Below are 15,426 nucleotides of genomic sequence, written 5' to 3' on the forward strand. Positions count from 1 at the left end.
ATTTATTTATTTTTTCATACAGTAAACATGTTGTCATTACCTTTCACTTAATGTGACCGCCTGGCGCCTGCCCTAGCGGCAGAGAAGAGCAGGGATGCCAGGTCTGTCTTTTAAAGGACAACCTGCCCTTTTTTTTAAATTGCTTGTCCTATATTTTTTGTAATTAAAAAGGGCAGCCATTAGTATCATTTTTGTAACGCCTGTTTGTGACGACCTGTACTGAATCCACACGTCCAACACATGTTCATGCACCCTCTCCTCTCCCCAAAAGATGAGCGCAGTTCAGTACACACGTCGTAGGAGTCACATTTGCCAGAACCCTGTTGAGTTGTGAACAGTGGGTTTCAATTACGAAAATGCAGCTGCGGAAAAATGTTACAAAGAGCTAGCTACCATTGCTCTGAACTCTTATTGTATTCCTTTGAGTACCGCATTTGTTAAACGAGTATTTTCGCATGTAACGAATGGGAAGTCCAAGGCAAGAAACAAGTTAAACCCAGATTCTTTAGATGTCATTTTACGAGTAAGAACACACTTGCACAATAAGGACAGGTGTTACCAGAGATTTGAAGTTACTGAAAAAATTCTAGCACTCTTCACAAGTCAAATGTACAGCAAGGAAAATAAAAAAAATGACCAAGGGGAAGGTAGCCAGAAACCTAGTACTTCCAGTTCAACCTGCACTATTACGGAAGTGATGGCAAATAGGAGGCAACTTCCTTAGGTGAAATTTTGTCCATTGAATTTTAAAATTTCAGATACGTTACATTTTTAATGTAAAACCTATGCAACCAAAATATAACATGGTTTCTCTTTTTTATTAATTCCACAAACTTGTGCTGGTAGTTGTCCTTTTTTTATGGAGAGGTTGTCCTGCTTTGGGGAGGAGCATCTGGCAACCCTGACGAAGTGGATAAAATAAAATGTGTTGTGTTGTGTGGCAACAAGTCGTCATTGGAAGTCTCCGGTACGACAATTTCTACAGCGACGCGGCAGAAGTCAATACTCCCAGACTCTCAGTACTGAAGAGATTCGAGAGAATACATCACGAGGGTCCGTCACGTCGTACGGTCACACCCTGTCACAGGCTCGAAGGCGTCAGGCTACACAACAAGTTTATAGAATATGGCACGATGACATGAAGTTCAAGAATCGAAGGGGAAAAAAATTACCCATCTGGGCAGTAATGGAGCATAACATGCGAGATGCTAGACGAGGTAATTTATCTGTTTAGGATAATTGCACTGACAGCGGCATTACTTTTTTTGTATTAAGGAATCCTGGATATTTATCGATAATCATGAATTAAATAAAAATAGAGCTTATGTTTCTTGCCACCTCTTGTGATCTTTTTTTTTTTTTTTGGTATTGTCAATTCAATAGTTCAGTAATTTATTCGACTCGCCGACTAAACATATAATGATTGAAACAAATCTACTTTTGGAGATAAATGACACTTATTATTAAGTATTAGTATTAAAATTCTACGGCGATATTTACAATGTAATTTTATCGTTTTTGCAACTTACACGATCGTGTGTTTTATGCGATTTTTACCGTCTTAGCCATATGGGTGTAATTTTTGCAAAAGCAATTACAATGCCTAATTGACAAACCTTGCGTTTTGAATATTAGCTGACTTATAGATACCGCATTCTCAAGTTAAATGAGCACATCAAATAAAGCATCCTAACATTTTTCTCTTAAGTTTTATCATGATTACTCTGTATCGCCTAAATTTACCATTACACTCGAACTTTGCATAAAAAATTATGTAGAAAGGGAAATCCCTGTAGCTTCTCTTAATTATGGTATTGTTTATTTACATTAACAAAAGATATAGCTCAATGACACATTCATTAACGCGGGGCGTTAGCCACCAGCATACGAACCTACAGACCAGTGAAATGTACGATAAGTTCTGCAGCTAACGGCATAATTTGCAGAAACATAAGCCGCAGCGTCATTTACTCCTCCCAAACATGCCTAACTCCCGCCAAATCTCAACCTGAAGACTACGGCTTTATAATACAATTGTGTTAATTCGTCGAACTACGTTTATGTTGAAAGTCTGACGTTTGACAAATTGTTTTCTTTTTTTGTCTAACATCAATGCGAAGGTAATATTTAATGTTCTCCACATTTATGAATATTTTGGGGGGACGCAAAGGATGGAATCAGTAGTTTAGGTAATTCTAAGACACTTCTATAGCGTTTCCGTCGGAAATTTATAATTTTCGAGTATTTTAACCGATAAAGTTACCAACAATATTACTTGTTCAAAGTGGGCAGGGCTTTGAAGTAGAGGGAAAATTTAGGGTAAAATACTAAAAAGAACACCAAACGAACCTTTGAAAACCTTAACCAACGTTTCCTAATTTGAGAGAAGGTTTATGGCACCATGAAATTGCATGGTGCAGTACCAAAGAGGGCCTAGTACCATTAGCCAGAAATGCTTAACAGAGGGTGTGTACACAGACCGTGTATAAATACTCAATGTAGGCAATGTGGAATAAGTTAATGAATATACAGAAAATGCAAAAATGCACTACGTGGACTCATTACTGCTGAGAAGGCGGGTGTTCGAGTGGATTGAAGGGGCGTGCTTACCTCATCCACCTCAACCTTGATAAGTCCGAGGGCTTCGTATTGCCTCAGCTTGGCCTGGGCCGCCTGGGTCTCCTCGTCAGAGTTGTAAGCGTCCCTCTTGATGGTCGTTCGGTTGGGCGGCAGCGCAGCGGCCCCTGCCCTTCCAGGCTCTGGTTTCAACAGCGGCAAGAGAACCTTGTTTTCTTTAAGACTGGAAACATCTGAATCGGTGGACATAACGCCAGTGAGACTACATCCTTCCACGCCCTCCATTCCTGTTCTTAGTGGGGCTTTCTTGAACCTCATTATATGAATTTCTGCTTCTCACTCACAGACAATGCCTACTTAAGGCATTTCGATGCTTTGATTTAATGCTAATTACTTAAATATATAAATTTACAGTCATATTGACTACGTATAGATGCGGAGATCCATTATCAGGTAGTGCAGCTTGTGGCGGCTCGACTTATCCGGTTTGATGTGAGACTCATATGGGTTAAAACCGTCACCAAGTATTGCACTTCACTAGATCCCATCAGTTCTCAACCGCATCACAACACGCTCGTCATTGTCGAGCATCAAACACAGAGTTAGTCCAAGTACACCAGCAAGTAGTATTTCGGAGGGTAAAGAAACTGAGTAAACGAGCAAAATGACTTCCACCTTAAACTTCTGAGCAACTAACTTCGGCCAAGTGGACAAGTATGAACTAGCGCGGACACGTTTTACAGGCCCACGTTAGGTTTTCTCATTCTTTATTTTTTTCTGCTTATGATCGTCAAATAATGGAAAATGTTTTAATCCTAAACCGCTAAAAATATATAAGTGATCAATTATTTATCTTACTTCAACTTTATATGTATCATGTACAGTAACTTAGGAAATAAATCTACAAATACCATCAAGGTAACATGCGCTAGCCTCGCGGAAGGCTACGGATAATTCAAGTTGGGACGAGTTTCCACATGTAACAACCTTCTCATACCAGTTGAACAACATACAAGTTTTAATCTGCTCTCAGCTATATGGTGCTCTCTGAATGTCAAACTTTTCGAAGTAAACTATGTGCTTTAGTTCATTAATGAAACTAACACATTAACTAAAAATTAGACTCCTATCGTATAACAGTAATCCATGGAGGGTTTACGCAAGTGGTGTCCCCTTGTGATGAGTTGCTACATATCGCCAGATAATCATCTAACACATACCAACTTGCATTATTAATGGCACACCTGTAAACAATGAATCGTGTATTATATACAATATTATATAATTTTCACTACTAACAACGAATCAGGTGAATTATTATTTAAGTTTGTCTAAGTCGTGAGAAAAGAGAATTAATAATGAGTAAAATCGACACACGGAATCACTTACGAGTTATCAGTCACCTAAGCGACTAGTTCGCCACGTAACAAAATAAACCCTAATATTATATACACATTACAACTGTATTAATAATACTGTATACTCTTCCCTGTTAATACCTTATTGAAATTATGACGGCCAAACTAACCATGGCAATAACATGTTTGGAGCAAGTCGCTCTTCTGCATGTAATGGTTGCCCCTCGTGAAACGAGGATGGTATTATACTGTACTGCACTCGGTGTATTCACCCATCTCTTGACTACGACCACACTACCTAGCATGGGCCAGGGGCCTACTACAACATTCTATTCCCTTATTCGTATGTTCTTAATATCTATTGAATATTCCCTAATCCATAAACATTAACTGAATTATAATCAGATATAAAATAAAGTGCATTACTTTTCATTTGGATAACATTCCATAAAAAAATCCGTTTTGACAGAAATCTTAAATATTACTTCAAATTTATAATTAATGTTTTGTGATTCAACCTGCGTCACAACTGCCAACATTGTAATATTAGCTATGTGGCAAAGCTAAAACTAAGTGTAAACAAGATAGCATGTTTGTGAAAATGTCTTTATGAATGTACACGTGTACGCATATGTACGTAGGTATATTTGAGTACACTTACACAATGCCTTGTTTCCCGAGCACCTAAAATATGAGATGGTAAAGCTTGTAGACTACCTAAGGTAACGCACACAGAGTCAAAGTCGAAGCAGCAGACACTAATCCTTTACTCATTGTGTCAAACTTCAAAAAAAATATATATATATATATATATTAATTTACACAATAAACGACCGACGAAAATACCTGGCGCCTTTATTGTGGTTCTATACCGGATACTTGGTAGCAAAAGTTGGTATGGACACATTTTTAAAACCATATAACCAAATGTTGTAAATAGATACGGGTTACTTTTAATACGGGTGGTGTTCACATGATCAGTATAATATGCACAAACTAAGTGGTCATGCGGACATAAGCGGCCATTTAGGACATATATATTAGATTTATTTATTTATTCTTATTTATTATTATTTTTTTTACGGGGATTAGCCCACCCGGGCACAGGTCACTGACCCACATCGGGGCCTGGGGGCGAAAATGTAGTAGTAGTAGTAGTAGTAGTAGTAGTAGTAGTAGTAGTAGTAGTAATAATAATAATAATGATAGTAATAATAATAATAATGATGATGATAATAATAATAAATAAAATTTATAATAAAAATATAAAATTAAAAATTAAATACAATTTTTAATAAAAAATAAATAATAATAATAATAATAATAATAATAAAGAACCATAAAGAAATACAAAAATAATAAAAAATCAACAGTGAGAAACGATATATGTATGATGTGTTGTTTAAGTAAGAGAAACAATTGAGACCCTGCAATTGTGTGTGAGGCAGCAAGTCAGATCAGCAACCTGGGACTTGGTCACAATTTTCGTGATGCCATATAGCAGCAGGGCCTACCATTAGACGACACATTAAGCTTCCAATATCTTCCCAGGCGGTAGTACCTCCGTTTGATAGCTGCCAACAACCTACTAGGTTACAATGTGGTAGACTCATGGTTCCTAAAATACTACTGTGTATGCTGTTTGTATGTGGCTATTTAGGTATACAGTATATGGTAGATGCGAGGATACTATAGGATACGTGTTGATATTACATAGCTACTAGCATGTGCGCTGTAGATACAGTTGAGTGTTACTAGGAGACAAACGCACACACATAAAACGATAAATCATATTTTGTGCCAGTATTCAAGTACCTAACTCCTAGGGATTTCAGTAAAAATATAATAAGCCCCTCCACAAAAAGCTCAACTATAATCATTTAATACGTAGCAGTTTAGATCAAATTACGGCGTAGGATCATTTCCAAACGGTGCTTGCGATTCATTGACCACGTAAACTGATCCTCGTTCATACCAAGATCTAAAGAGTACATAATAAATTATGGACCTAGGTATCAATCCGACATTATTAATCAATAGTTTGCCAAGTCATTACGATGTACAATATGTCACTTGCCATAGATGTTTTTGAATGGTGAAAACGCCATGTCACGCAAACCATCAGTAACATTCCATAACTAAATTGAAGGTGGCACACTACATGGCTGTATTCGTTTACGAGTGTCGGTTGAAATTTTACACACACACACACCTTAACAAGAACTCATGTTCGACGCTCTACGTTGAACCAAGAAAAAAATTCAACTTGTATTAAAAAAATATGCATATTCAATCATGTCGCCTAGTTATACATTTTATCATCCCGGGCGTTGTAATCCAGCTAGCACTGACAACTACACCATTCTAAATTATACTAAAAAATATCCCTTTAGATATAATTTACAAGGAGATATACTGTACATTGTTACCTCACAAAATGTAAAGGGGGGAACATATTACTACTTCGACCTTAATCAATTATACTTACCCCTAAGACGATCTAGTCAAACAAACAAAATCTGTTACTGAGAACTGGACACCAAGTTGAACGCGGGAAGACTGATGGTTTATAAACTAGGCCACAGACAATAGGCTTTTTCAGGAGTTATAAGCTAGGCCAGAGACAACAGATTTTTTTAGTGAATTATAAGCAAGGCCAGAGACAACAGATTTTTTGGTGAATTACTGTATAAGCTATGCCACAGACAACAATTTTTATGGTGAATCATAAGCTAGGTCACAGACAACAGATTTTTTGGTGAATTACTGTATAAGCTATGCCACAGACAACAATTTTTATGGTGAATTATAAGCTAGGTCACAGACAACAGATTTTTTGGTGAATTATAAGCTGGGTCACAGACAGCAGATTTTTTGATAATTTATAAGCCAGGCCACAGACTTTGATTAATTATGAGCTGGGCACGACAGACAAAATTAAATTTACACTACAGTATTTATGACCTAGACGTAATTAACACGAAAATGGAACTGATTTTGAAATTTAAATATGAACAAAATAAGGACACAAGTTAATCGTGACAAGCTTTGGCCAATGCCTCGCTTTCATTCAAACTCAAAATACAATGTCTAACACAGCCTAAGCCCGCCCTACTATGAAATGAACAAATTCTATCTTTTTGTTTAGATGATTAATTTAGTTGAAGACCATTTTCAAATCAGTCACTTGCAATTCCATTACCAAAAAATACACAAGAAATATATAACACTAAAACATATAAAATTAAAGTTTTGGAAACACTAAATAGGGGAGATAATTAGTTCCTGTAAACTGTGGTTATTGTAAGATATACAGAGACAGAGTTTTTCCTGCAAAAGAATATCAGGCTCACCAAGAAGGGAGAAACACCGCAGTGGTCGCGAGTGGTGGTGGTGACGGAGTGAAGCTCTGGTTGCCACCACCGGCGCTGCCGCCGCCACCACCAGTTGCGCCACTCCTCGCTCACCTCCCGCCTCTGCACACGCTCTGGACATGTTCCTGCACGTTCGCTACCAGTCTGCTGCTGCACAGACACCATGCATGGCTCCATGCACTGCTAACCACAACCGTTCTATGTACTGTACCACCAACAATCGTTTCAACCTCTCATACTTATACAAGGGTGTGCGAGAAATTCATGACACATCTTTATTTCACGTATAAATGACAATATATCAGGTATTTCTCACCCATCCTATACATCTACTGCCTACAAGCAACCTCGTTAGTACACCTACAGGCCACCCAAAACCTACACCGCCCACTCACCTGACAGCCCATTATCTAAGCAGCCCGAAATGTAATTCTTCCGCCCATTCCGCCTCCCACCAAGTGCTTCCCTGTATACAACCGCCCATCCAGTCGTTTGCCATTCCGCCGCCCACCAACTACACCACTGGTATACAACCGCCAATCAGCATGCCGTTTGTCCAATCCTTGTTGGAAGAGCTAGGACTGTCGACTTATCACCTGTAAAAAATAATATCCACTTCTGCTGAGCACTGAGTGCACACAGTGAAGGGTGTCATCCCACATGGACGATTCCCATCAGGACGATCGCCTGTTTTATGCTAATTTTGCCATTCCACGTAGACGGTTCGGTTAGGATTGGTTAAGTTGTCAATCGTCTATTTGGGAATGTCTAAGTGGTATGTAACCCAGTGAAGCAAGCGCCAACAACTTGAGTGAATCACCAAGCTAAAGTACAGGTACCGATGATTTGACTAAGGCCAGTCGACTCGAGACGTGGATTCTAGAAATTTTATCCAAGAGGTTTACAAGGTCCATCGATGTGATTTGAAGAGACTAAATGTATACGGTGATTACTGAAAATCACATACAGTGTACTGTATGTCGCTCCAAAATTTCCAAGTTACACTGAATTTGGAACAACCTTGAATAGTAAAAAAATGACAATATCTTGTTGCTGCACACATCCTTGAAGACTAGAATTTATTTAGCTTTAAATTCACTTACATATGCAATTTAGAGTTAGCGATTGGACAAGATACTACTTTGATATACAGTACCTACTTTAAGTATATTATGGCAATCTTGGGCAGATGACAGCACATATGCATAATTAGTTCTAAATCTACAACTAGTAACCTGTCGTGCAAGTTTGACCTTACTACTCTCAAGTTACTGACCAGAGAAACAAATATATGCAACCATAAACGTATTATCTTACCTCATCTTGGCTCTCTGATAACCCTGGACTAAGATAACACATCAGCTATATCTAACGCAACAAATTCTGTTACTCATTCAACCCATCCACTTTCCTCATACAAAAACGGGTTAGCAAAGGTGGTCGATAATTAATCTCTTAATTACCAAACATTTGGTATCTTCTGTGTGGGTCTGTAGTCTGACAAAAAACAGGGTGAAAATTTATATCATCGTCTAAGTTTGATGATTTAAAAACCCGAGTCGAGTTTCCTGAAATTCGGTCATTTGTACTGTGCAATTTATAGAATGATAACATGAAATTTGATACTATTATACTGCTTCCTCGTTTATTTTGGCATGTAATAATTCTAGCTGAAAAACAAAATCACTCGAGATCTAATCCGTTGATTTGGGCGGGAATTCGTGCGTCTGGTAACTATGCACTCCACTTGTCCTGCGTGTGACGCAGACGCTAGTGGTTGTATACCAGCGCAGTTCCACACTAGCTCCGTTACCATTAACATGGCAAAACAATCGAGCCTTATTTATTTGTATAAGAAAATGGAAAGAAAAGTCGACCAAAGCAATGGCTACAGCATTAATGACACGCCAACACCGATAATCCAATGTAAATAAGGAAAAGCCTAGTGTCTATGATGTGGATTTGTTTACGTTGTCCCCCTACCATAGTTACTTTGCGTAAACAAAACTAATTCAAGAGACTGGAATTATTGGATTCGATTCCTGAAAATGAAGACATACAGTATTTATAATAACATTGTGCTCTAGAAATACCAGAAATTACTAGAATTCAACGTCTACTCACCTCAGGTTCCACTTGATAAATATGGCTTTGTGAAAGACCAAAATTAGGTTGAATGTGCATCTCTGATGTTGGTGACTGCTCATCGGCAACAAACTGCTGCATGGGCTGTAAATGAATTAAGATAGTAAGTAGCAATTATCCCTTGTATATATACGTACACTATTCAGTGTCATTATTATGAATGGCCACCAAGTGATTTTATATCAACGTTATCTAATTTTAGTGACCTGTGAGTCTACACGGCACAATTGTAGTAGTAGTATCACTATTATGAATTAATAGGTATTGGACTATTGGTTGTGCAACGACGGACGTGATTGGTGGATAAGGTTTGCTATAGGTCATATAGGTTTGCAGTTTGGAGACGGGGGTTACCACAGGGGAGCGAAGGAACACATTTCAGCAACTGTACCACATTTATTCAGCTATCCTGTTTATTGCGTTACTTTATTTATTTGGTAATATCAATGAGGAACTCACACCAGATCCACAATAAAATGAGGAATTACTGACATTAGTATGAAATTCATTGATCAAGCAGACCATCAGAATCAATCAGATATCACCTACATAATGTCTGGGTATGCTTCCACACTGAATTTTCAGAGTAATCCCCTTGGAAAAATACCCCCAAATTAGACGGGGCCCTTTTCCGAAAGTACATCAATATTTTGACCTATTCAATTAAATACCTAATCTAATGTAAATACTGTATTTGTGTGGTTACTGTACCTGTTGCTGAGCAGAGATCGTGAGATTCTGTACATGTTTCACTTGCGGCAGAGCCTGGTTCTGCTGCACACAATTTGTCACCGAAGTTTCTATCATATGTGATGATGCCTGAGTTTGGTTCGTGGAATTCATAAATGCTGTAGACATCATCTGTGGTGGAGGTTGTGTCTGCTGTTCATAATTCGTCAGCGGTGTAAACATGATCTGTGATGGAGGCTGTGTCTGCTGCACAGAATTCGTCATTAGTGTAGACATCTGTGATGGAGCTTGTGTCTGCTGCACATAATTTATCATTTGTGATGAAGCCTGTAATGGAGCCATCACTGGTGATGGGGATGGTGTGCCAGCTAAGTAGTCTTCGGGTACGCTAGGTGGCACAGGCGGTATATTCTTGATTTCAGGACTCAGGGGAGGCCGAAACCGTCCGTCACACGAGGCCTCGGGCTGGTAAAAAAGGAGGAAAAAACCGATCAGGACTATGCTCAGTATTTCTTCAAAATTTAAGATTAATATATATATATATATATTTTTTTTTTTTTTTTTTTCGGAGATTAGCCCACCCGGGCACAGGTCACTAACCCACGTCGGGGCCTGGGGACGAAAATATAATAATAATAATAATTAGTTCATAATAAATAAAAAGTATAAAAATAAAAATAAAATAATAATAATAATAACACTGATGATGATGATGATAATAATAATAATAATAATAATAATAATAATAATAATAATAATAATAATAATAAAGAACCATAAAGAAATAAAAAAAATAACATTACGGAATCAGAACGCTGAGCTCTTCTAAACTATTTTTTTTACTCATATTTCAAAATTATGTTAGCAAACTTTAACCACCAGATGTTCTAATATTAAAACGTTAACTTCATTGTAAAAAGAAATGCCCTCCCCCAACATCATCTTATATTGTATAAATATGACATCAAATATATTCACAGATTTTTTTATGAAGAGTACTCTTAAACACAATCTCAAAACAGATCATTGATTGATTGATTGATACGTTTATTGAGATACAAAAAAACATTAATACATCTCAAAGGGATGAAGTGACATAAGTCATCCTCACCCCAGTCCAGGAATGTCCCTCTCAGGACTCACATAAATCCCTAATATTTCATATAATTAGTTATAATACATAGTTATATTCTAGATGCAAAATTTCTATATTTCTTTAATATTTCATCTATTTTCCCATTTCCAAACAAACGATCATTCCTTGAGCAACTTTGTTCTGCGTGAAGATGACTAAGAAATCATACGTCTGGCACGTCTTGTACAAGCGTTGAAAAACAAATGCCGGCTTAACCAGCTGATGTAAATTATGGAGCCACGAATTGCACTTCAATAAATTTACAGCTCTACAGCTGCATCCATTTCCCTATTTTACCTCTCCCAACCTCTAATTTCCATCAATACCCAACCCAAGGTAACTGAATGTTATCAAAATACGGTGGGCTCACCAATAGTTAGTACATAAACTGTATTTAGTAAATACAGTGTGAATCTTGGTACCTGATTAATACACTTTCCCGAGAAAAAGTTGCCCCTTACTGTTTACTTCAAAGGGAATGTGGATCTCCCCAAAACCGGGCATAACACACTAGTCGATGTTAAGGTGTCGGACTGTTCTTATTGCACACCGCCCCTACCTCATTTTTACTCAGGTGTCAAGAACCTCGTGCGACTGAGTGGGTACTGGGTGCTACTATTGTATGCGGTCTACCGAGTGGGTGCTATTATTATAGTACAGTATGCGGTTACCGAGCTGGAGTTGTATCTTCCGGGATATTTACTAAACATCCATTAACCTTAGGTTAGGTTAAGATAGGTTGGGTGAATAGACGCTACAGTGTAAATATCCCTGTAAACCAACTCCAGCTCGGTAGACCACATACTATGGTAACACCGGGTACTGAGTGCTTGTTCAGTTTGTTGAACACCGCCTCCTCCCCTACTCCGTGTAGGAGGTTCCGTGAGAAAGGAAGGTTTTCCGTGGTTGTTCTGTTTTCTTAATTGCCCGTGCGATATCTTACCGAAGCTACCATTTTGACACGATAGTTACCAAGTGCTTTGGTAAAAATGGTTAATTTCCGTTTTTATATTTTGTTCATGGTAAAGCTAGGCTTCCATTCAAGCGTTAGTGGTTGCGTTCGCGCCACAAATAGATCACATTGAAATGTTCACGGTTGTTTCCATTGGCACGGTTGCGGTAGTGTTTGCAGTGCATGCCAATCGCTCCCCGTAGCGATTGAAAACGCAAACGCACTGCCAATGCGTGAATGGAATCCTAACATAAGGGGGTGTTGCAAGTTGTAACTATTGAAAAATTCGTCAATATTGGACAAGGCAGAACTGTCCGCAAGTATTGGACATACTTTTACTTATTTTACTTGTATCCTCTTCGCCACTAATCGACTCGTTAGCCGCTTGGGCGGTCAGTCACTTCTCTGTTAGCAAGTACTGGCTCCTGAATGTATCTGAACTCGCTCCAGTCTGGTCTTGAAAGAGTTCTCACTTGGTGCCGTCACAACACTGGCAGGTTGTTCCAAGAATTCACAACTCTCACTGCGAAAAAGTTTGCCCTCACAGTTTTATGGACTTGCGGCTTCTTCAACCTTGCCCCATTGTTGGTAAAGTCTGGTCACGAATGAGCTCACTCCCAGTGCCGTCACAACACTGGCAGGTTATTCCAAAACAACTCACTAAAAAAAAATGTCCTGACAATTTTCTGAACTTGTGGCTCGACTAAGCAAAATCATATTCCATCAATGCTTTATCAAAATTAATTATACTACTTTTGGTTGGCGGTTCTGTTTTCTCTTATGAGTGAATATTCCTAACTCACTTATGGCCCAAAAGCACAACTTAACCTAAGAAAACACCGAGGAAACTTTGGATATTTTTCTTACACGGTATTCAGTGTTCGCCATAATAATGCATCCTGGCGCCATCCTATAATTATCCTTGCACTACCCTTTAAATTTATCTAAGAGCCGTGCTGAAGCGTTAGAGCGTCTGAAGACTGCACCTTGCTGAAGCGTTAGAGCGTCAGAAGACTGCACCGTGATGAAGCGTTAGAGCGTCTGAAGACTGCAGCAAACGAAGCTCGTGCCCCCGTTTTCATGTCGTAGCGCCACTACCCCATATTTATATCCAAACATTATTCTTATTGAAAGTGCAATGTAAAACAATTCCAGAGCTCGGGAATTTTACCCATAAATATTGCCTTACATGATTTACTATGAGTCCTAACGTGAAATTAGATGCCAACATTTTGTTAATGTACGTGTGAACTATTGGTATCCAATAGGAGAGAAGCTTCGAGATGCCGTGATCCATTGCACCACTCTCTGTAACACCTACTGTAGCTTCGCAAGGATATGAACGTTCGGGACACTGTAATGAGGCCTCTGATTGGCTGTGTAATGACGTATGGTGACGTCACGCTCAAGCGACTGCCCTATGATAGGCTATTTATGAGTGACGTCACGCTACACGTTTGTACCTGCATTGGACAGTCTTGGAAGGAGCTACTCATAAAGAGTACAGTTACACAGGTAACCATTTGCTTTAACAATCATGTTGAACAACGAAAGTGTAAGACTCTGATGCACAGAATAGCATGCTTTTACCAGTATTACTCGGTTCTTAAACAATGACAGGCACAGAGTATAAATCAACCTTGTACTCTTAATGGAATACATGGCATGATTTTAGTTGCACTGTAACACTATCTCTCACAGTCAGTGCTCTCACGTGTTTTCTTCTTTCCTTGTGGTTATCAGCCTATATATATATATATATATATATATATGCAAGTAAATCACTGTGGTGCAGTGACTGAGTATAAAAGGATAACCACAAAGGAAAGAAGAAGTTCAAAGCGCTTTCGTGTAATTCACCCCTGAAGACGTGAATTACAGCGCGGGAACTGGTTATCAATATATATATATATATATATATTTATATATATATATATATATATATATATTCCTAAACTTGCTCTAACACTAAAGATATGGTCTATACTTCTTTAATTTTAACACAAAAGTAATATTATACCGTACAATGGCTCGTTTGATGTATAAAAATACGATGGTCTTCTAACAGATCTGAGGCTTCTAATTCTCCTAGGGTTCTCCATTCATTTAATTCTCCAATGTGAGTATTATCATAAATCGGACATCGAGTTACCTTTTGAAATCTAATTTGAGTTTAATTACACTGCAAAGCTCTACCAAGCCTTTGGATATTATAGTTTAACGTGTCACAGCACTATAAGTAACTGAACAATGAAACCGCAACTGTTGGACACTACTCCTCCTCATCGTGTCTCAAACAACACTGTTACTTTGGTTGTTTATCTGGCTACTGGCAACTCGCGACGATGCTGCGCTAAAAGGTGCGCAGTATTCCCAAAAGTATGACGTCTACGCGTAAAACAGTTGGATATAATTTTACTGATCATATTATTTTATAATTATATACATATGTAAACTTATAAAGTAATTAGATCGACCGTATTTATCGTCACCGCAACGTGAAGTAGTGTAGCATATATGGACATGTGTTAATTATCATTTCTTTCTTTCTCTTTATCCCCTTCACCTCGGATCGGCTCGTTAGCCGCTAGGCGTCGGTCACGTCTCATCACTTTTCCTTTTCTATTATCCTCTTCACCAAAAATGATGATGGGCTCGTTGGCGGGCGATTGCGCTATTGCGCACTGTTACGTCAAGTACTGGGCATGCCGACTACAAACAGCCTGAACCTTGTTACAGTGTTGGTCAGTCTTGTCTTGACTCACACTACTAATACTACTGTTTCGTTGAACAGTATATTGATATAATTAATAAATACAGTCAAATGATGAAGAAGTACTAGGGAAGCCATAAATTCAAAGTGTTTACACAATGAAACCTGCTTCGCATATCGCTAAAAAACTAATTATCATTGATAGCATTACTCTTTCTCTAAAACATACTATTTATTTCATTCTAGAAATGCATAATTTTAAGAATACTGTAGTTATTTTTCCTACCTCTGAAACAAGTAACCTATTTGACGCATACATGGTTGCAAAGGTACAATTACTTTAAGTTGTCATATACGTTTTCATATTTTAACCTTTTCATTTTTACGCGCATTGCTGTTTTATAATATGAAGACTACCACACCATGCCTTAAGATTGTCTTGGACCTTCTGTTGTGGCAGCATGCAGTAGATTGAGCACTTT

At 38.2% G+C, this 15,426-nt stretch overlaps 1 protein-coding gene across 6 annotated transcripts in view; it reads right to left on the minus strand.

The window, feature by feature from the left end:
* The window catches only part of LOC121865498 (tumor protein p73-like), a 63,364-nt gene extending 48,827 nt beyond the window's left edge, over positions 1-14,537 (minus strand). For 2 of the 6 annotated variants that reach the window (XM_042365009.1, XM_042365014.1), the window contains exons 1-3: positions 13,421-13,477; positions 10,166-10,609; positions 9,434-9,538 (exon numbers count right to left, since the gene is read on the minus strand). In XM_042365009.1, coding sequence (XP_042220943.1) covers positions 9,434-9,538; positions 10,166-10,609; positions 13,421-13,462 — 591 coding nt within the window. In that variant the 5' untranslated portion in view covers positions 13,463-13,477. Of the gene's footprint in view, positions 1-2,610; positions 3,309-7,288; positions 7,490-9,433; positions 9,539-10,165; positions 10,610-13,098; positions 13,232-13,420; positions 13,478-14,251 lie in introns of those variants that run through there. The other 4 variants (XM_042365011.1, XM_042365010.1, XM_042365013.1 and 1 more) reach the window with 4 other exon arrangements.
* Between the last annotated feature and the right edge of the window lie 889 nt (positions 14,538-15,426).

Source organism: Homarus americanus, unplaced genomic scaffold, assembly GCF_018991925.1.
Source record: "Homarus americanus isolate GMGI-L3 unplaced genomic scaffold, GMGI_Hamer_2.0 scaffold25483, whole genome shotgun sequence".
Classification (NCBI taxonomy): Eukaryota; Metazoa; Arthropoda; class Malacostraca; order Decapoda; family Nephropidae; genus Homarus; species Homarus americanus.